This window comes from Tinamus guttatus, unplaced genomic scaffold (genome assembly GCF_059628265.1).
Source record: "Tinamus guttatus ecotype Peru unplaced genomic scaffold, ASM5962826v1 Tinamus_guttatus_pri_ptg000911l, whole genome shotgun sequence".
NCBI lineage: Eukaryota > Metazoa > Chordata > Aves > Tinamiformes > Tinamidae > Tinamus > Tinamus guttatus.
Genome location: NW_028289445.1, coordinates 32,908 through 52,760, shown reverse-complemented (window position 1 = coordinate 52,760; position 19,853 = coordinate 32,908). Strand labels below are relative to the sequence as shown.

Here is a 19,853-nt window from a genome sequence, read left to right as displayed (position 1 = left end):
CGGCTGAGCGGCGGGGACGTGGGGATGGGGGGACGGCCGAGTGGCAAGGACACGGGGACATGGGGACAGCCAAGCGGTGGGGACACGGGGACATGGGGACATGGGGACATGGGGATGGCCGAGCGGCGGGGACACGGGGACCACTGAGTGGCAGGGACATGGGGACACGGGGACACGGCCAAGCGGCGGGGACGGGGGGACATGGGAACATGGGAACGACTGAGTGGCGGGGACACGGGGACATGGGGACACGGGGACGGCTGAGCGGCGGGGACAGGGGGACACGGGCACAGCCGACTGGCAGGGACATGGGGACACGGGGACATGGGGACACGGGTCATGGGGACGGCCGAGCAGCGGGGACGTGGGAATGGGGGGACACGGGCACAGCTGACTGGCGGGGACATGGGGACAGGGGGACACGGGGCTGGCCGAGCGGTAGGGATGGGAGGACGCAGGGATGCGGGGACACAGGGACATGGGGACGGCCAAGTGGCAGGGACATGGGGACAGGGGGACATGGGAACGGCTGAGCAGCGGGGACATGGGGACGCGGGGACGGCCGAGCGGTGGGGATGGGGGGATATGGGGACACGGGGACATGGGGACAGGGGGACACGGGGACATGGGAACGGCCGACCGGCAGGGACATGGGGATGGGGGCACACGAGGACACGGGGACAGCTGAGTGGTGGGGACGGGAGGACGGGAGAACATGGGGACGGGGGGACGGCTGAGTGGGGGGCCATGGGGATGTGGGGACACAGGGATGGCTGAACGGTGGGGACGGGGGGGACATGGGGACACGGGGACGGCCGAGCGGTGGGGACGGGGGGACATGGGGCCATCGCGGGGGAAGGGATGAGGGGATGAGGGCGGTGGTGGCAGCAGGGAGCAGATCCGTGGTGGCAGCGGGTGGGTGGCAGGGGCTGACAATGGCAGGGGGTGGCAGTGGCAGCGGGTGGCAATGGCAGGGGGTGGCAGAGGGTGGTGGTGGCAGCAGGCGGCAATGGCAGTGGGTGGCAGTGGCAGGGGGTGGCAATGGCAGGGGGTGGCAGAGCATGGAGAGGTGGGTGGCAATGGCAGCGGGTGGTGGTGGCACAGGGTGGCAGTGGGTGGCAGTGGCACAGGGTGGCAATGGCAGGGGTGGCAGAGGCAGGGGGTGGCAGGGGGTGGCAGTGGCAGGGGGTGGTGGTGGCAGGGGGTGGTAATGGCAGCAGGTAGCAATGGCAGGGGGTGGCAGGGGGTGGCACAGGGTGGCAGTGGCAGGAGGTGGCAGAGGGTGGCAGGGGGTGGCAGTGGCAGGGGGTGGCGGTGGCTTCGTCCCTCCATCCCCTGCCCCTAGCGCTCGCGGCAGCACCGGGCAGAGCCCTGGGCTGGTGTCCCCGCGTCCCCCCGTCCCTGAGCGTGTCCCCGTGTCCCCGTGTCCCCGCGCAGATGGTGAGCGTGTACCGGGCGCACCAGCACTCCTGCTTCCTGTACCTGGGCAGCATCCTGGTGGACGAGTACGGCATGGAGGAGGGCTGCCGGCAGGGCCTGCTCGACATGCTGCAGGTGACGGGGACCGCGCCGGGGACGTGGCCGTGCCGGGGAGCGCTCGGTGACGGGGCACCGCGTGCGAGCGAGGGCCACCCCGTGTCCCCTTGTGTCCCCCCGTGTCCCCTCTTGTCTCCCTGTGTTCCTCCGTGTCCCCCTGTGTCCCCTCGTGTCCCCTTGTGTCCCCCCGTGTCCCACTGTGTTCCTCCGTGTCCCCTTGTGTCCCCCTGTGTTCCTCCATGTCCCCCCGTGTCCCCCCGTGTCCCCTCTTGTCTCCCTGTGTTCCTCCGTGTCCCCTTGTGTTCCTGTGTCCCCTTGTGTCCCCCCGTGTTCCCCTGTGTCCCCCTCGTGTCCCTGTGTCCCCCCTGTCCCCTTGTGTCCCCCCGTGTCCCACTGTGTTCCTCCGTGTCCCCTTGTGTCCCCCCGTGTCCCCTCGTGTCCCCTCGTGTCCCCCCGTATTCCCCCGTGTCCCCTTGTGTCCCCCCGTGTCCCCTTGTGTCCCTGTGTCCCCCCATGTCCCCTTGTGTCCCTGTGTCCCCCCGTGTCCCCTCGTGTCCCCCCGTGTCCCCTTGTGTCCCCCTGTGTTCCCCCGTGTCCCCTTGTGTCCCCCTGTGTCCCACTGTGTTCCTCCGTGTCCCCTTGTGTCCCCCCGTGTTCCTCCATGTCCCCCTGTGTCCCCCCGTGTCCCCTCGTGTCCCCTCATGTCCCCCCGTATTCCCCCGTGTCCCCTTGTGTCCCCCGGTGTCCCCTTGTGTCCCTGTGTCCCCTCGTGTCCCCTCGTGTCCCCCCGTGTTCCTCTGTGTCCCCTCATGTCCCCTCGTGTCCCCCTGTGTACCCTCGTGTTCCTGTGTCCCCTTGTGTCCCCCTGTGTTCCCCTGTGTCCCCTCTGTCCCCTTGTGTCCCCCCCTGTCCCCTCCTGTCCCCTCCTGTCCCCTTGTGTCCCCTTGTGTCCCCTCCTGTCCCCTCGTGTCCCCTCATGTCCCCCCGTGTCCCCTCGTGTCCTGTCGGGGCCTCCCGTGTCCCCTCGTGTCCCCCCATATCCCCTCGTGTCCCTGTGTCCCCCCGTGTCCCCTCGTGTCCTGTCGGGGCCTCCCGTGTCCCCTCATGTCCCCGCGTCCCCCCGTGTCCCCTCGTGTCCTGTCGGGGCCTCGCGCGGGGCCGTGGCGGTGACGGGCGCCGTGTCCCCGCGTCCCCCCGTGTCCCCTCGTGTCCTGTCGGGGCCTCCCGTGTCCCCTCATGTCCCCGCGTCCCCCCCGTGTCCCCTCATGTCCCCCCGTGTCCCCGTGTCCCCTCGTGTCCTGTCGGGGCCTCCTGTGTCCCCTCATGTCCCCGCGTCCCCCCGTGTCCCCGCATGTCCCCCCGTCCCCCCGTGTCCCCTCATGTCCCCGCGTCCCCCCGTGTCCCCTCGTGTCCTGTCGGGGCCTCGCGCGGGGCCGTGGCAGTGACGGGCGCCGTGTCCCCGCGTCCCCCCATGTCCCCTCATGTCCCCGCGTCCCCCCGTGTCCCCTCGTGTCCCTGCGTCCCCCCGTGTCCCCTCATGTCCCCCCGTGTCCCCTCGTGTCCTGTCGGGGCCTCCCGTGTCCCCTCATGTCCCCCCGTGTCCCCGTGTCCCCTCGTGTCCTGTTGGGGCCTCCCGTGTCCCCTTGTGTCCCTCCGCGTCCCCCCGTGTCCCCTCATGTCCCCGCGTCCCCCCGTGTCCCCTCGTGTCCTGTCGGGGCCTCGCGTGGGGCCGTGGCGGTGACGGGCGCCGTGTCCCCGCGTCCCCGTTCCAGGCGCTCTGCATCCCGACCTTCCAGCTGCTGGAGCAGCCCAGCGGCCTCCAGAACCACCCGGACACCGTGGACGACCTGTTCCGCCTGGCCACCAGGTGCCCTTTCCGGACCGTCGCTCCGGGCGGGAGCGGCATTCCCGCGTCGCGGAGCCGCCGCCGCAGCGTCCGTGCCGCCCCGCAGGTTCATCCAGCGCAGCCCCGTGACGCTCCTGCGCAGCCAGGTCATGATCCCCATCCTGCAATGGGCCATCGCGGCCACCACGCTGGACCACCGCGACGCCAACTGCAGCGTCATGAAGTTCCTGCGCGACCTCATCCACACCGGGGTGGCCAACGACGTGAGTGGGCGCGCGCGGGGTCCCCGTCCCCTGCGTCGCGCGCGGGTCCCCGTCCCCTGCGGCCGCTCACGCGCTGTCCCCGCAGCACGAGGAGGACTTTGAGGTGCGCAAGGAGCTCATCGCGCAGGTGATGGAGCGGCTGGGTCAGCAGCTCGTGAGCCAGCTCCTGCACACGTGCTGCTTCTGCCTGCCGCCCTACACGCTGCCCGACGTGGCCGAGGTGCTCTGGGAGATCATGCAGATCGACCGGGCGGTGAGCGCCGCCCGCGGGGACGCGGGACACGGCCGGGGACTCGGCTGGGGACACGGGACACGGCTGGGGACATGGGACACGGCCGGGGACATGAGACATGGCTGGGGACACGGGACACGGCCGGGGACATGAGACACGGCCGGGGACACGGCTGGGGACACGGGACACGGCTGGGGACATGAGACATGGCTGGGGACACAGGACATGGCTGGGGACATGGGACACAGCTGGGGACATGAGACACGGCTGGGGATACAAGACACGGCTGGGGACACGGGACACAGCCGGGGACACGGGACACGGCCGGGGACATGAGACATGGCCAGGGATACGAGACACGGCTGGGGACACGGGACACGGGACACGGCCGGGGACATGAGACACGGCTGGGGACACGGGACACGGCTGGGGACACGGGACACAGCCGGGGACATGGGACATGGCTGGGGACACGGGACACGGCTGGGGACACGGCCGGGGACATGGGACACGGCTGGGGACATGGGACACGGCCGGGGACATGGGGCACGGCTGGGGACACGGGACATCGCCAGGGACACGGCTGGGGACATGGGACACGGCTGGGGATACAAGACATGGCTGGGGACACAGGACATGGCCGGGGACACGGGACACGGCTGGGGACACGGCTGGGGAGATGGGACACGGCTGGGGATACAAGACATGGCTGGGGACACAGGACATGGCTGGGGACACGGGACATGGCTGGGGACATGGGACACGGCCGGGGACATGAGACATGGCTGGGGACACGGGACATCGCCGGGGACACGGCTGGGGACGCGGGACACGGCTGGGGACGCGGGACACGGCTGGGGACATGGCCCCACGGGACACGGCTGGGGACACAGCCCCATGAGACATGGTCAGGGACACGGGACACGGCTGGGGACACGGGGCATGGCCAGGGACACAGCTGGGGACATGGCTGGGGACACGGGACACGGCCGGGGACACGGCTGGGGACATGGCTGGGGATACAGGATACAGCTGGGGACATGAGACATGGCTGGGGACATGGCTGGGGACATGGGACACAGCCGGGGACATGGCCCCACGGGACACAGCTGGGGACACAGCCCCATGGGACATGGTCAGGGACACGGGCCGTGGCTGGGGATACAAGACATGGCTGGGGACACGGGACACGGCCGGGGACATGAGACACGGCTGGGGACACAGGACACAGCTGGGGACACGGGACACGGCCGGGGACACGGCTGGGGACATGGCTGGGGATACAGGATACAGCTGGGGACATGAGACACGGCTGGGGATACAAGACACAGCTGGGGACACGGGACATGGCCGGGGACATGAGACACGGCTGGGGACACGGGACACGGCGGGGGACATGGGACACGGCTGGGGACGTGGGACACGGCTGGGGACACAGGACACAGCTGGGGACACAAGACACAGCCAGGGACATGAGACACAGCTGGGGACACAGGACATGGCTGGGAACACAGGACACGGCTGGGGACACAAGACACGGCGGGGACACGGGACACAGCTGGGGACATGGCCCCATGGGACATGGCGGGGGATACAAGACACGGCTGGGGACACAGGACATGGCTGGGAACACAGGACACGGCTGGGGACACAAGACACGGCGGGGACACGGGACACAGCTGGGGACATGGCCCCATGGGACATGGCTGGGAACACAGCCTGGGACATGGGATACGGCCCTGTGGGACATGGCCGGGGACATGGGACACGGCCGGAGACATGGGACACATCCCCATGGGACATGGCCGGGGACACGGGACACGGCTGGGGATACAGGACACGGCCGGGGACATGGGACACAACCCCATGGGACATGGCTGGGGACATAGGACACAGCCCCGTGGGATGTGGCTGGGGACATAGGACACAGCTGGGGATACAGGACACATCCCCACGGGACATGGCTGGGGACACAGGATGCGGATGGGGACACAACCCCGCAAGACACGGCCAGGGACATGGCGCTGTGGGACTTGGCTGGGGACATGGGACTTGGACCCATGGGACATGGACAGGGACAAGGGACACGTCCCCATGGGACACGGCTGGGGACACGGGGTCGGGGCTGGGGACACAGGACACGTCCCTGTGGGACACGGCTGGGGACATGGGACTTGGACCCATGGGACATGGACAGAGACAAGGGACACAGGACATGTCCCTGTGGGACACGGCTGGGGACACGGGGTCGGGGCTGGGGACACGGGGTCAGGGCTGGGGACACGTCGCTGTGGGACACGGCTGGGGACACGGGACACGGGGTCGGGGTTGGGGACATGGGACACGTCCCCATGGGACATGGCTGGGGACACAGGACACTGGGTCGGGGCTGGGGACACGGGGTCAGGGCTGGGGACACGTCCCTGTGGGACATGGCTGGGGACACGGGACACGGGGTCAGGGCCGGGGACACGGGGTCGGGGTTGGGGACACAGGGTCGGGGTTGGGGCCATGGGACACGTCCCCATGGGCCCTGGCTGGGGACACAGGACACGGGGTCGGGGTTGGGGACACGGGCCACGGGGTCGGGCCACGGGGTCGGGGCTGGGGACACGGGGTCAGGGCTGGGGACACGGGCCACGGCGTTGGGGACACGGGCCACGTCCCTGTCCCCGCTCACGCGGTCCCCGCAGACCTTCTGCCGCTGGCTGGAGAACTCGCTCAAGGCTCTGCCCAAGGAGACCACGGGCGGCGCCATCCAGGTGACACACAAGCAGCTCACGGACTTCCACAAGCAGGTCACCAGGTGAGGGGGACGGGGACACGGGGACACGGGGATGGGGACACGGGGATGGGGACACAGGACAGGGACACAGGGATGGGGACACGGGCGGGGACGGGGCCACAGGCACGTGTGGGGATGGGGACATGGGGACGGGGACACGTGCAGGGACAGGGCCATGGACACATGTGGGGACGGAGCCATGGGGCCACGGATACGTGCGGGGACAGGGACGTGGGTCTGGGGACACGGACACGCGTGGGGATGGGGACAGAGAGATGGGGACAGGGACATGGAGATGGGGCCACGTGTGGGGACACAGGGCCATAGACATGCATGGGGACGGGGGCACAAGGATGGGGACACGTGCGGGGATGGGGACACGCAGATGGGACAGGGCCATGGACACCCACGGGGACAGGGGGCCATGGACATGTGCAGGGACGGGGACAAGAGGATAGGGCCACGCGAGGGGACAGGGACACAGGTCCGGGGCCACACGTGGGGACGGGGACACAAGGACAGGGCCCTGGGTCTGGAGACACACGTGGGGATGGGGGCATGAGGACAGGGACACGGCTCTGGGGACACGCGTGGAGGGGACACGAGGATGGGGATGGGGACATGGGTCTGGAGACACGCATGGGGATGGGGACACAAGGACAGGGACACGTGCAGGGCTGGGGACACAAGGATGGGGACGGGGACACGGGTCTGGGGACACACGCGGGAATAGGGCCACGAGGACGGGGACACGGGTCTGGGGACACGTGCGGGGGGGACACAAGGACAGGGCCACGAGGATGGGTCTGGGGATGGGGACATGGGTCTGGGGACACGCGTGGGGATGGGGGCATGAGGACAGGGCCACGAGGATGGGGATGGGGACATGGGTCTGGGGACACACGTGGGGATGGGGACACAAGGACAGGGACATGCGTGAGCGGGGGGACACAAGGACAGGGCCATGGGGATGGGGACATGGGTCTGGGGACACACGTGGGGATGGGGACACAAGGACAGGGCCACAAGGATGGGGATGGGGACATGGGTCTGGGGACACGTGTGGGGATGGGGACACAAGGACAGGGACACGTGCAGGGCTGGGGACACAGGGCTGGGGCCACACGTGGGGATGGGGACACCAGGACAGGGACACGCATGGAAGGGACACGAGGATGGGGACGGGGACACGGGTCTGGGGACACATGCGGGAATAGGGCCACAAGGACGGGGACACGGGTCTGGGGACATGTGCGGGGGGGACACAAGGACAGGGCCATGAGGATGGGGATGGGGACACGGGTCTGGGGACACGTGTGGGGATGGGGACACAAGGACAGGGCCATGAGGATGGGGATGGGGACATGGGTCTGGGGACACACGTGGGCATGGGGACACAAGGACAGGGACATGCGTGAGCGGGGGGACACAAGGACAGGGCCACGAGGATAGGGATGGGGACATGGGTCTGGGGACACGCGTGGGGATGGGGACACAAGGACAGGGCCACAAGGATGGGGATGGGGACATGGGTCTGGGGACACGCACAGGAATAGGGCCATGAGGACGGGGACACATGCGGGGCCGGGGCCACATGTGGGGACGGGGACACAAGGACAGGGACACGGGTCTGGAGACACAAGGACAGGGCCACGAGGATGGGGATGGGGACATGGGTCTGGGGACACGCGTGGGGATGGGGACACAAGGACAGGGACACGTGCCGGGGGACACAGGGCCAGGGACATGAAGATAGGGATGGTGACATGGGTCTGGGGACATGCGCAGGAATAGGGTCACGAGGACGGGGCCACGTGCGGGGCTGGGGACACAGGGCCACGCGCGGGGACACAGGGCCACGTGTGGGGACACAGGGCCCCGCGCGCCGTCCCCACGTCCCCGTCCCCACGTCCCCGTCCCCGCAGCGCCGAGGAGTGCAAGCAGGTCTGCTGGGCGCTGCGCGACTTCACCCGCCTCTTCCGGTAGCGCCCGCCGCCCGCGCAGGTAAGAGCAGAGCCGGGGCGGCGGCGCGCAAAAACACCCAAAAAACCCAAAAAAGGAGCCGACGGACGGACGGAAACGCGCTTGCCTGGCAGCAAAACACGAGCGCAAACGAAGTAGAAAACTTTCTGTGAAATGAAACAAAATAAAAGTTACTCAAGGAACGAGCGCGTGGCGCAGTGCGGCCGGGACACACTCTCTAGGAGGTGCGTGTATATATTGATGTATTTGGAGTTATTTTAGCCTTTTTTGGGGTTTTTTCCTCGTTTTCAGTGGGCTGCGTTGGCTGGGGCGGTGCTGGGACGCGGAGGCTGCAGCGGGAGGCCGGGCTGGGGCTGCGGCCGCTTTGGGGACAATAAAGCCCCAAATGGCCCCAGTGCAGGGGACGGTGGCCACGGGGGGTCCTGGCGCTGCATGGGGGGTCTTGGTGCCACACAGGGGGTCTTGGTGCCCCATGGGGTGTCCTGGTGCCACACGGGGGGTCTTGGCGCCCCGTGGGGGGTCTTGGTGCCCCATGGGGTGTCTTGGTGCTCCAGGTGGGTCCTGGCGCCCCATGGAGGGTCCTGGCATCCCATGTGGGTCCTGGCGCTCCATGGGGTGTCTTGGTGCCCCACATGGTCACCACGTCTTGGTGTCCCCTGTGGGGTGCTGGTGCCCCCCGGGGTGGGTCTTGGTGCCCCATGGGGTGTCTTGGTGCCCCATGGGGTGTCCTGGTGCCACACGGGGGGTCTTGGTGCCCCATGTGGGGTCCTGGTGCCCCCCGGGGTGGGTCTTGGTGCCCCATGGGGTGTCTTGGCACCCCCCGTGGGTCCTGGTGCCCCATGGAGGGTCCTGGATCCCCATGGGGTGTCTTGGTGCTCCGGGGGAGGAGGTCCTGGTGCCCCACATGGCATCTTGGTGTCCCCCGTGGGGTCTTGGTGACCCCTGTGGAATCTTGGCACCCCATGGTGGGTCCTGGTGCCCCCCATGTGGGTCCTGGTGCCCCCCAGGGGGTCCTGGTGCCCCATGGAGGGTCCTGGTGCCCCACGTGGGGTCCTGGCGCCCCAGGTGGGTCCTGGCACCCCATGGGGTGTCTTGGTGCCCCATGGGGGGGTCCTGGCTCCCCCCAGGGGGGTCCTGGTGCCCCACGGGGTGTCTTGGTGCCCCCCAGGGGGTCCTGGTGCCCCACGTGGGGTCCCCAAGCGGCGGCATCGGGGCCGCGTCAGCCCTGGGAGCAGCCCCAGGGTGTGGGGGGCTCCCCCGGGCGCTGCGGTTGCTGCGGTTGCTGCGGTTGCTGCGGTTGCTGCAGCTGCTGCAGCTGCTGCAGCTCGGCCAGCTGCTCCAGCAGGCGGTCGTGCAGGTCGGGCGGCGAGATGAGCAGGGGGACGCTGTCCCCCGACCACGCCAGCGCCCCCGAGAACATCTCGAGGAGCAGCCGCGCCGCCACCGGCACCACCTGCGCGAGCGGGGACAGCGGGGACGGCCCCGGGGTCACGGGGGGACAGGGGGGACGGGCCCGGGGTCACCTGTGTGCGCGGGGACAGCGGGGACAGCGGGGACGGCCCCGGGGTCACCTGCGCTGGGGCCGCCCCGGAGCCCTGCCCGCCCGTGTCCCCATGTGTCACCTGCGCCGTGTCGCCATGTGTCGCCTGCACCGTGATTGGGGCCACCCTGGGGCCATCCCTGGTGTCCCCATGTGTCACCTGCACCGTGTCCCCATGTCTCGCCTGCACCGTGGCCCCGTGTGTCACCTGCACCGTAATTGGGGCCAGGGCCACCCTGGGGCCATCCCTGGGTGTCCCCATGTCACCTGCACCGTGATCACGGCCAAGGCCACCCTGGGGCCATCCCTGGGTGTCCCCACATGTCACCTGCACTATCCCCATGTGTCACCTGCACCGTGATCAGCACCGGGGCTGTGCTGGGGTCGTCCCCATGTGTCACCTGCACTGTGATCCGTGCCAGGGCCACCCCAGGGCTGTCCCTGTATGTCCCCCCATGTCACCTGCACCGTGATTAACCCTGGGGCCGCCCCTGTGTGTCCCCACGTGTCCCCCATGCTGTCTCCGCATGTCCCCACATGCCCCCTGCGCCATCCCCGTGTGTCCCCATGTCCCCCCCGTCCCCCCGTGTCACCTGCACCGCGATCAACCCTGGGGCCGTCCCTGCATGTCCCTGTGTCTCCCCTGTGCCATCCCCGTGTGTCCCCACATGCCCCCCGCACCATCCCCTTGTGTCACCTGGACCATGATCAACCCTGGGGCTGGCCCTGCGTGTCCCCCTGTGTCCCCTGCGCCATCCCCGAGCGTTCCCCTGTGTCCCCCGCGTCACCTGCACCGTGATCAGCACCGGGGCTGTGCCAGGGTCATCCCTATGTGTCCCCGTGTGTCACCTGCACCCTGATCAACCCCAGCGCCATCCCCGAGTGTCCCCCCGTGTCCCCCACGCTGTCCCCATGTGTCTCCTGCGCCATCCCCGAGTGTCCCCCCATGTCCCCCATGCTGTCCCCGCGTGTCCGCCGCGTGTCCCCACGTGTCCCCTGTGTCACCTGCACTGTGATCAACCCCAGGGCTGGCCCTGCGTGTCCCCATGTGTCCCCTGCGCCATCCCCGAGTGTCCCCCCATGTCCCCCATGCTGTCCCCCCGTGTCCCCCGCGCTGTCCCCATGTGTCCCCCGTGTCACCTGCACCGTGATCAACCCCAGGGCTGCCCCGCCATGTCCCCACATGTCCCCCACCCCGTCCCCCCGTGTCACCTGCACCGTGATCAAGCCCGGGGCCGTTCCTGTGTGCCCCCACGTGTCCCCCGAGTGTCCCCGCGTGTCCCCCATGCTGTCCCCCGTGTCTCCCACGCTGTCCCCGCGTGTCCCCCGAGTGTCCCCGCGTGTCCCCCGCGTCCCCTGCGCTGTCCCCGCGTGTCCCCCGCGTGTCCCCGCGTGTCCCCCGTGTCACCTGCACCGTGATCAACCCCGGGGCTGGCCCTGCGTGTCCCCATGTGTCCCCCCGTGTCCCCTGCGCTGTCCCTGCGTGTCCCCCGTGTCACCTGCACCGTGATCAACCCCAGGGCTGGCCCTGCGTGTCCCCATGTGTCCCCCCGTGTCCCCCGCGCTGTCCCCGCGTGTCCCCCGTGCTGTCCCCCGTGTCCCCCGTGCTGTCCCCGAGTGTCCCCCGTGTCCCCCCGCGTGTCCCCCGTGTCACCTGCACCGTGATGAGCTTCTTCTCCTTGGGCTTGTGGTCGGGCCACTCCTCCCCGAAGCAGAGCAGGATCTCGAAGGGCGGCGGGGTGGCCGTGAGCCCCTTCTGGAAGCGGATGAGGCCTGCGGGGCGCCGCGGTGAGGGGCACCGGGGCACCCAGAGGACCCGCGGGACCCGTAGGACCCGCAGCACCCACGGCACCCGCGCCCTGGTGCCACCCATGGCACCCACAGCACCCATAGGACCTGCAGCACCCACGGCACCTGCGCCCAGGTGGCACCTGCAGCGCCCGCAGCCCCCGCAGCCCTGCAGCACCCACGGCCCTGGTGCTGCCTGCAGCCCCGCAGCCCTGCAGCACCCGCAGCACCTGTGCCCAGGTGGCACCTGCAGCCCCCGCAGCCCCCGCAATCCCGCAGCACCCACAGCACCTGCAGCACCCACAGCACCCGCAGCGCCCACGGCACCTGTGCCCAGGTGGCACCTGCAGCACCTGCAGCACCCGCAGCCCTGCAGCACCCACAGCACCTGCAGCACCTGTGCCCAGGTGGCACCTGCAGCACCCGCAGCACCCGCAGCCGCTGCAGCACCCACAGCACCCGTGCCCAGGTGGCACCCGCAGCACCCGCAGCCCCTGCAGCCCTGCAGCACCCATGGCCCTGGTGCTGCCTGCAGCCCTGCAGCACCCGCAGCACCCACAGCCCCACAGCACCTGTGCCCAGGTGGCACCCGCAGCCCTGCAGCACCCGCAGCACCCACGGCACCTGTGCCCAGGTGGCACCTGCAGCACCCGCAGCACCCGCAGCCCTGCAGCACCCGCAGCCCCGCAGCACCCGCAGCCCCCGCGGCCGCGCTCACCGTCCAGGAAGTCCTCGAGGCTGAAGAGGCGCGTGCGGGCGCCGCGGGGCAGCGCGTTGGGCCCGGGGCGCGCGGCGGCGCAGGGCCCGCTCCAGAACACCTTGCAGCGGCACAGGCGCAGCGCCAGCAGGTCGCGGCCGCGCAGCTCCAGCAGCAGCCCGCGCTCCAGCGCGCCCAGCAGCCGCCGCGTGTACACGCGCTGCCGCTCGCTGCCCGCCGCCTCGGCGCCCGGGAACGGCACCTGCGCCAGCGCCGCGGGGCCCAGCAGCGCCGCGGGCGCTGCCGCGGGCGCCGGGCCGCCGTGGAACAGGCGGCAGCCCAGCGGGTGGCTCACGGTGAGCGCGCCCACGCGCCGCCCGCGGTACTGGAACTGCAGCTCCAGGTCGGTCACTGCGGGGCACCCGTGGGTGTCACGGATGGACAAGGGGCTGAGGGTACCCAGACCGGCCCTCCGGGGTGCCCATGGGTGTCACGGATGGACAAGGGGCTGAGGGTACCCAGACCAGCCCCCCGGGGTGCCCGTGGGTGTCACAGATGGGCACGGGGATGGTGGGGCCCGCAGCGGCTCCCCGGGGTGCCCATGGGTGTCACGGATGGACATGGGGATGACAGGGCTCACACCGGCCCCCCGGGGTGTCCCATGGGTGTCACTGACAGGCACGGAGCCAAGGGTACCCAGACCAGCCCCCAGGGGTGCCCGTGGGTGTCACGGATGGACACGGGGCTGAGGGTACCCAGACTGGCTCCCTGGGGTGCCCATGGGTGGCACGGAGGGACATGGGGATGGGGGGGACCGCGGCGGCCCCCCGGGGTGCCCATGGGTGTCACGGATGGACACGGGGCTGAGGGCACCCAGACCAGCCCCCCAGGGTGCCCGTGGGTGTCACGGATGGACATGGGGATGGCGGGGACCGCGGCGGCTCCACAGGGTGCCCATGGGTGTCACGGATGGACATGGGACTGAGGGCACCCAGACCAGCCCCCTGGGGTGCCCACGGGTGTCACGGATGGACACGGGGATGGTGGCACCCAGACTGGCTCCCCGGGCTGCCCATGGGTGTCACGGATGGACACGGGGATGGTGGAGCCCGCAGCAGCTCCCCAGGGTGCCCCATGGGTGTCACGGATGGACATGGGGCTGGTGGCACCTGTGCTGGCTCCCTGGGGTGTCCCATGGGTGTCACTGACGGGCACGGGGCTGAGGGCACCCACACCAGCTCCCCAGGGTGCCCATGGGTGTCACGAACGGCCCTGGGGCTGGTGCCACTGGCTCCCTGGGGTCCTCAAGGGTGTCACTGACGGACATGGGGTTGGTGCCACCCGCGCCAGCCCCCAGGGTGTCCCATGGGCGTCACTGACGGACACGGGGCTGGTGGCACCCGGCTGGCTCCCCGGGGTGTCACCGCTGGGGCTGGTTCAACTGCCCCCATGGCCACCCGGCCCCACACCCAGCCACTAAAGGGCCACCCAGCCCAGTGACCCACTGCCCCACGGCCACCCCAGCCCCACGGCCGCCCCACGGCCCCGTCCCCCACTCACGCGGCAGCAGCTGGGGGGTCAGCAGCAGGTTGGGGCCGGCCGGGGGGGGCCCCAGGGCTCCGGGGGGCTCCTGCGCCGCGGGGGGGGGCCCCGCGAAGGCCCCCCCGTCCCCCCCGTCCCCCTGGGGCCACACGGGCTGCGCCGGCTCCGGCGCCTCCGCATCCGGCGGCTCCGGCGGCTCCAACGGCAGCTCCGGATCCAGCGGCTCCGGCGGCTCCGGATCCAGCGGCAGCAGCCCCGGCTCCAGCGGCTCCAGCGGCTCCTCTGCGGGACGGGCGTCAGGGGGAGCCGGTGGCCGCGGGGGGACCCTGCGTCCCCCGTGTCCCCGCGCTCACCCGCGATGCTCAGCGCCGTCAGCTGCTGCAGCTGCGGGACGGCAGGGGACGTCAGGGGACGGCGGTGCCACCGCGCGGGGCCGCGGACACCCCCCGCCCCGGGTACCTGGCTCACGTCGTCGTCCCCGGTGTCACCACAGTCATCCTCGGCCTGGGCATCTGCAGGGGACACGGGGGTGCCATGGGGCGCGGGGTCCTTGGGGGGGGTGGGGGACACAGGGGACACGGGGGACACAGGGGACACAGGGGACACGGGGGACACAGGGGTGCCATGGGGCGCGGGGGCCTCGGGGGGGGTGGGGGACACGGGGGACACGGGGGACACAGGGGACACGGGGGACACGGGGGTTCCATGGGGCGCGGGGTCCTCGAGGGGTGAGGAGGACACAGGGGACACGGGTGACATAGGGGACACGCGGTGGGTACCTATCCTGCACAGCTTGTACACCTGGCACGGGCGCAGCGGCGTGGGGACACGTTTGGGGACACGTCTGGGGACACGCAGGGACACACGGTGGGTACCTGTCCTGCACAGCTCGTAGCTGCGGTACGGGCGCGCAGCATGGGGACACGGTTGGGGACACGCGGTGACACGTGGTGACAGACGGTGGGTACCTGTCCCGCACAGCTCGTACACGCGGTATGGGCGCAGCACGGGGACACGGTTGGGGACACATTTGGGGACACGGTTGGGTACCTGTCCCGCACAGCTCATAGATCCGGTACGGGCGCAGCGGCGCGGCGCGGGTGCCATCGAAGCGCAGGCGGAAGTCGCGGCTCTTGTTGAGGGCGCAGCGCAGCGTCGCCTTCCACTTGGCCGGGTCGGGCTCGTCGCGGCCCGCGCGGAACTTGCCGGTCTCCTGCGCCCAGGCCTGCGCGGGACGGGGCGGGGGGGTCACGCGGGGACGTCCCCGTCCCCGTCCCCGTCCCCTCGGTGTCGCTGTCACCTGGAAGATGGTGTCGCCGGCGGGGTGGCGCGCGGCGTCGCGCGTGGCGTGGCGCCAGGGGATGCAGAAGAGGCGGCGCTGCGGGTCCAGCCAGCGCAGCCCCGGGTAGCGCCCGCTGTCCACCTGCGCCACGAGCCAGGGCCGCAGCCGCACGCGCCGCGGCGGCGCGCTCATCCCGGTACCGGAACCAGAACCGGTACCGGAGCCGGTACCGGAACGGGGCCCGACACGGAGCGCGGCGGCACCAGGAGGAACCGACCCGCGCGCGGAGCGGGAAGCGCCGGGGCCCCCGCCCGCCGCATTAGCATCCGCTTTGCATACATTTGCATGCGGCGCCCCACGCGGCGCGGGGAATCCCCGCGAGGCCACGCCCCCCGCCCACGCCTTCCCTCCGCGCGCGCGCGCCCCGCCCCTCGAGGCTGCGATTGGCCGCCGCTCGCCCCGCCCCTGCCTCGCGATTGGCCCGCGCGCCCCCTCGCGCCATTGGCTGGCGGCGGGCAACGCCCCCTCGCCGCGCGTCGCCTGGCAACGCCGGGGGCGCTAACGCGGGCGGCGCAATTAACAGGCCGGGATTAATTGGGGTTAATTGAGGGGCAGCCCCTGCCCTCCGCGGGATCAGCCTTTGGAACGAGGAAAATGGGAGCGCTGGGTAAAATATGGGTGTAAAAGTGTGAAAATAAAGCAAAATAAAGTGTTCAAAACGTGGAAAAAATTATGTAAATATCCCGGGGACTGAGAATCCAGTTGCCTCATTTAACATCTTTGAAAGGGCTCTGAAAAAATACCAGGATTATAAAAAACGTGGGAAATGGGTGGATAGCTGGAGAAAATGCCCCGGGAAAGGCGGGTAGAGCCCAGGGATGAGGGACAGGCGGATGAAGCGGAGCCGGCGGTCCGGAATTCCGGGAGACCTTGGAGTTAAACGCTCCATCCTCTCCCGGAGGAGTTGGTGCCCTGGTGGCTTTAGGGGCTCCAGGTGCGTGACTTGTTTTACTTAGTTTTCCAAGGAAAACGCAGTCAGAGGAGAGAGCAGAGGAGCCGCTGCCGACAATTCCGCTCCCCATGGAGGACACGTCCATCCCGCCAGGCCATTCGGGAAGAGGGAATTCCGGGAAGCCGCTGGCTCCTCACGGGCCTCTGCTCAAGGCGCCTTTTCCCATTGGTGATCCCGAGGCGCTGCCAGCAGGGAGCTCCTTGCTCCCATTTTCTGCTTTCTCGGCCTCCCTTCCCGCCCACGTGCGGCATTCCCGGCTCTCCCGATTCCGGAGGGGGGCGGGGGCGCCTCGATGCTTCTCAACTCACCAACTTTTCCTTGTGGGGAACAAAAAGGAATCAAAGCAAAACCTCATTTTCTCACATACAAAGCTCGAAAACACAAACCTTAGGGGGTTAGGAGCACGAAGACGCTCCCCCAAACCATCTCTCATTAAAAAAAACAAACAAAAAAAACCCAAACCTCTTGATTTTAAGCTCCATCCGTGAGCTGATACGCGTCTGGCTCCACGCCGCTTATCTCCAGCGTTGTTGAAATAGCTCCAAATAGGCAGTTACGTCCATGGTATATTGGAGCAATCGTCACTGCGGGGATTAAAAACACAGAGCGACACATTGGTCTCCTAAGGAAGCTTCGCGCTGTGTCTGCGCACGCGTTTTGTTATTTTTTTTTCCTTTCAGCTGCTGATTTAAGAGCCAGGACGAGGTTTAAAAGGACAGCTGGCCGGGGCGGCTTTGAAAGTGTTTAGGGTTTCGCCAAGGGAAGGCATCAGCTTACTGTAAATAGGGAGTGCGAACATCTGCCAGAGATAGCGCAGCGCCCGGCGCGAAACGCGCGCGGGGGGCCGCGCTCGCCTGCCCTAATTTAGGCATTTGCTTCAGGACGGGATGAATCATGCCCTGGAAGTGGCCGTTTCTTTCCAGTGACTATAAAGGGAGGCCAGGCGGCTCGCGCCGTCCCAGGGGCCGCGTGTGTCACCACGGAGCGACACGGAGGGCACATACGGAAGCGGGACAACCCCGCTGCGCCCTGTGGCGTTTTTGCTCTAAACCCTGGATAATTTTACCTTTTTTTTGCGCCGTTTTTGTCCCGCTGACAAAGGGAGCTCCGCGCTCCTCGGGGTTATTTTTGGACAATGCGCTCACGGCCGGCCCCGCGCCGGGACAGGGATTTTCGGGCGAGCACCTGACGCGGCGATGACATGGCATCGCGGTGACACAAGCGACGCCGATATCCCGGTGACGCAGGCGGCCCTGCCGTGAGCACAGGGGAACGCGGAGCTCGAACCCCGTGACCCAGAGGATCCCACAGGCCACTGCTCTTCTTAAAAACACACATTTAGCCCATAAAAATGAGGTTATATGACGTCATTGGACAGCAGGAAGAGCTGTCCCCTCTCCCCACAGGGGCCAACATGGCGCCGCCCCCGCCTGCCTTTTCCCGCCCTTTCCAACCGCCGCCCACGTGACCGATTCGCTCCCTCCCCCCCCCCCGGCCTTTTCGCCGCGCGTGCGCACTGAGAGGGCGGCCGTGTGGGCGTGGCCTCCGGGCGGCGCGCTGCTGAGGACGTGGCGCTTTCCAGCCAATCAGCGCGCGCCTCCCTGGCGGGAGGGGCGGGGCGGGGGGCCGGGGGCGGGGCCTCGGAGAGCGGCGGGGCGCCGTGGGCGGGCGCGCGGCGGACGGGCGGCCGCAAGGACCAATGGGAGCGGCTGGCGGGGGCGGAGCCGCGCTCCCATTGGCCGGCGGGAGGGAGGCGGCGAGCGCGGGGCGGGGGTGCGTGCAGCGTGGCGCGGCGGCGACTTCCGCTCGGCGAGAGGCTGGAGGAGGCGGCAGCGGCGGCCCCGGTAACGGCGGGAACGGCCGGGGCTGCAGGGGAGCGGGGGGGGGCACTTCCGGTGGGGCTGTTATTGGGGGCGGGGGCTCCGGTGGGGCTGTTATTGGGGGGGGGGGAGGGGGGAACGTGGGGGCCCCGGGGGTGGGGGGCGGGGAGCGCCCGGTGCCCCCGTTGCCCCCCCCCCGCCCCGGTACCCCCCCCACCTGTTGCCATGGAGATGGATGCAGACCCGGGAGGGGGGGGGGAGTTCTTCCACCCCCCTTGCCCCGGTTCCCCGCAAGGTCGCGGCCCCTTTAAACCGCCCCCGGGAGCGCCGCGTTTTCGCGCGAAATCCCGCCGTTTTCGCGCCAAATCCCGCCGTTTTCGCGCCAAATCCCGCCGTTTTCGCGCCAAATCCCGCCGTTTTCGCGCCAAATCCCGCCGTTTTCCCCTCGCCGAGCCCCGGGGCCCCCCGCGCTGCTCCCGCCTCCTGTCCGGGTCCCCCGAGCTGCCCCGGTGGCCCCCGCGGTGCCGGGACCCGGACGGTGACAACGTCCCCCGGGGCAGGTGACACCGCGGTGGCCTCTGGGTCACTGCCCGTGTCCCCGTGTCACCGCGGCCTCCGTCCTGCTCCGAGGACATCCCGGAATTCCCGGATATTTGGGCTACGGAGCAGGTTGGTCCATGGGAACCACAGGGGGATTTAATGCCCCAAAACCCTGGAAAATAGCCCCAAATCCGCGCTGGAAGAGGCCGGGCCGAACGTCGCTCCCAAAGAGCTTTTCCAGCCCGTGGTGCGCCAGGAATATCGCTCCCAAAATAACCCGGAGTGGTTAAATGACAAAGTTCCCGGGATGAGCGGAGCTTCCCGGCGTTCCCGTTTTTGCAGAGGCTCCCGGGAGCGTTTGGGCCGGAATCGGGAGCGCGCGGAACGCCGGGATGGCGACGTGTCCGGGTCAGGCTGCTCCTCGTTGTCCCCCTCGTTTGGGGGAAAACCGCGGCGTTTTGAGCAAAACGGGGCTTTTTTCCCCCCCGAGGAATTCCTTGGAATCCTCGGAAGCGGGATATTCATTAGGAAAACCGCAAAGGAGCAGCCGGGGGTGGGATTCCCCCCATGCCAGTGCCGCCGTCCCGACTCCTCGCGCCCTCCCGTTTCCCTGTTTTCCGCCTCGGGAATGTTCCCAATGGGAATTCCCAGGAATCCTTGGAGCTTTTGGATGCTCCATGTTTGTGCTGCCGGGTGATTCCCTCTCCCTGGGCTGCTATTCCTGCGGGTTTTCCATGTTCCTCTCCTTTCCCAATGCTCCCCTACCCCCATATTCCTCCCATATTCCTCCCATATTCCTCCCATATTCCTCCCATATTCCTCCCATATTCCTCCCATATTCCTCCCATATTCCCCCCATATTCCCCCCATATTCCCCCCATATTCCCCCCATATTCCCCCCATATCCATGGATTTGCTCTCAATGTGCTCCATGCCGTTGCCCTCCCAGATCCCGCTTCACCAAGGAACCCAATTCCAGGGAATTCC

The 19,853-nt window shown here is 69.0% G+C and overlaps 2 protein-coding genes across 2 annotated transcripts in view; one reads left to right on the top strand and one right to left on the bottom strand.

The window, feature by feature from the left end:
- LOC104573624 (transportin-3) overlaps window positions 1–8,648 on the top strand; it is a 29,048-nt gene extending 20,400 nt beyond the window's left edge. The window contains exons 16-21 of the mRNA XM_088537947.1: window positions 1,438–1,554; window positions 3,309–3,403; window positions 3,489–3,645; window positions 3,731–3,898; window positions 6,571–6,683; window positions 8,588–8,648. Of these exons, the coding sequence (XP_088394073.1) occupies window positions 1,438–1,554; window positions 3,309–3,403; window positions 3,489–3,645; window positions 3,731–3,898; window positions 6,571–6,683; window positions 8,588–8,648 (711 nt within the window). The remainder of the gene's footprint in view (window positions 1–1,437; window positions 1,555–3,308; window positions 3,404–3,488; window positions 3,646–3,730; window positions 3,899–6,570; window positions 6,684–8,587) is intronic.
- Window positions 8,649–9,864: 1,216 nt separating this feature from the next.
- On the bottom strand, window positions 9,865–15,686 carry LOC148591236 (interferon regulatory factor 5-like). Its single transcript, XM_088537951.1, has 8 exons — window positions 15,513–15,686; window positions 15,263–15,437; window positions 14,672–14,724; window positions 14,566–14,596; window positions 14,231–14,494; window positions 12,692–13,081; window positions 11,840–11,958; window positions 9,865–10,098 (listed from the first exon to the last, which is right to left on the bottom strand). The coding sequence occupies exons 1-8, from the start codon at window positions 15,684–15,686 to the stop codon at window positions 9,865–9,867; spliced, it is 1,440 nt and encodes a 479-aa protein (XP_088394077.1).
- Window positions 15,687–19,853: the final 4,167 nt, after the last annotated feature.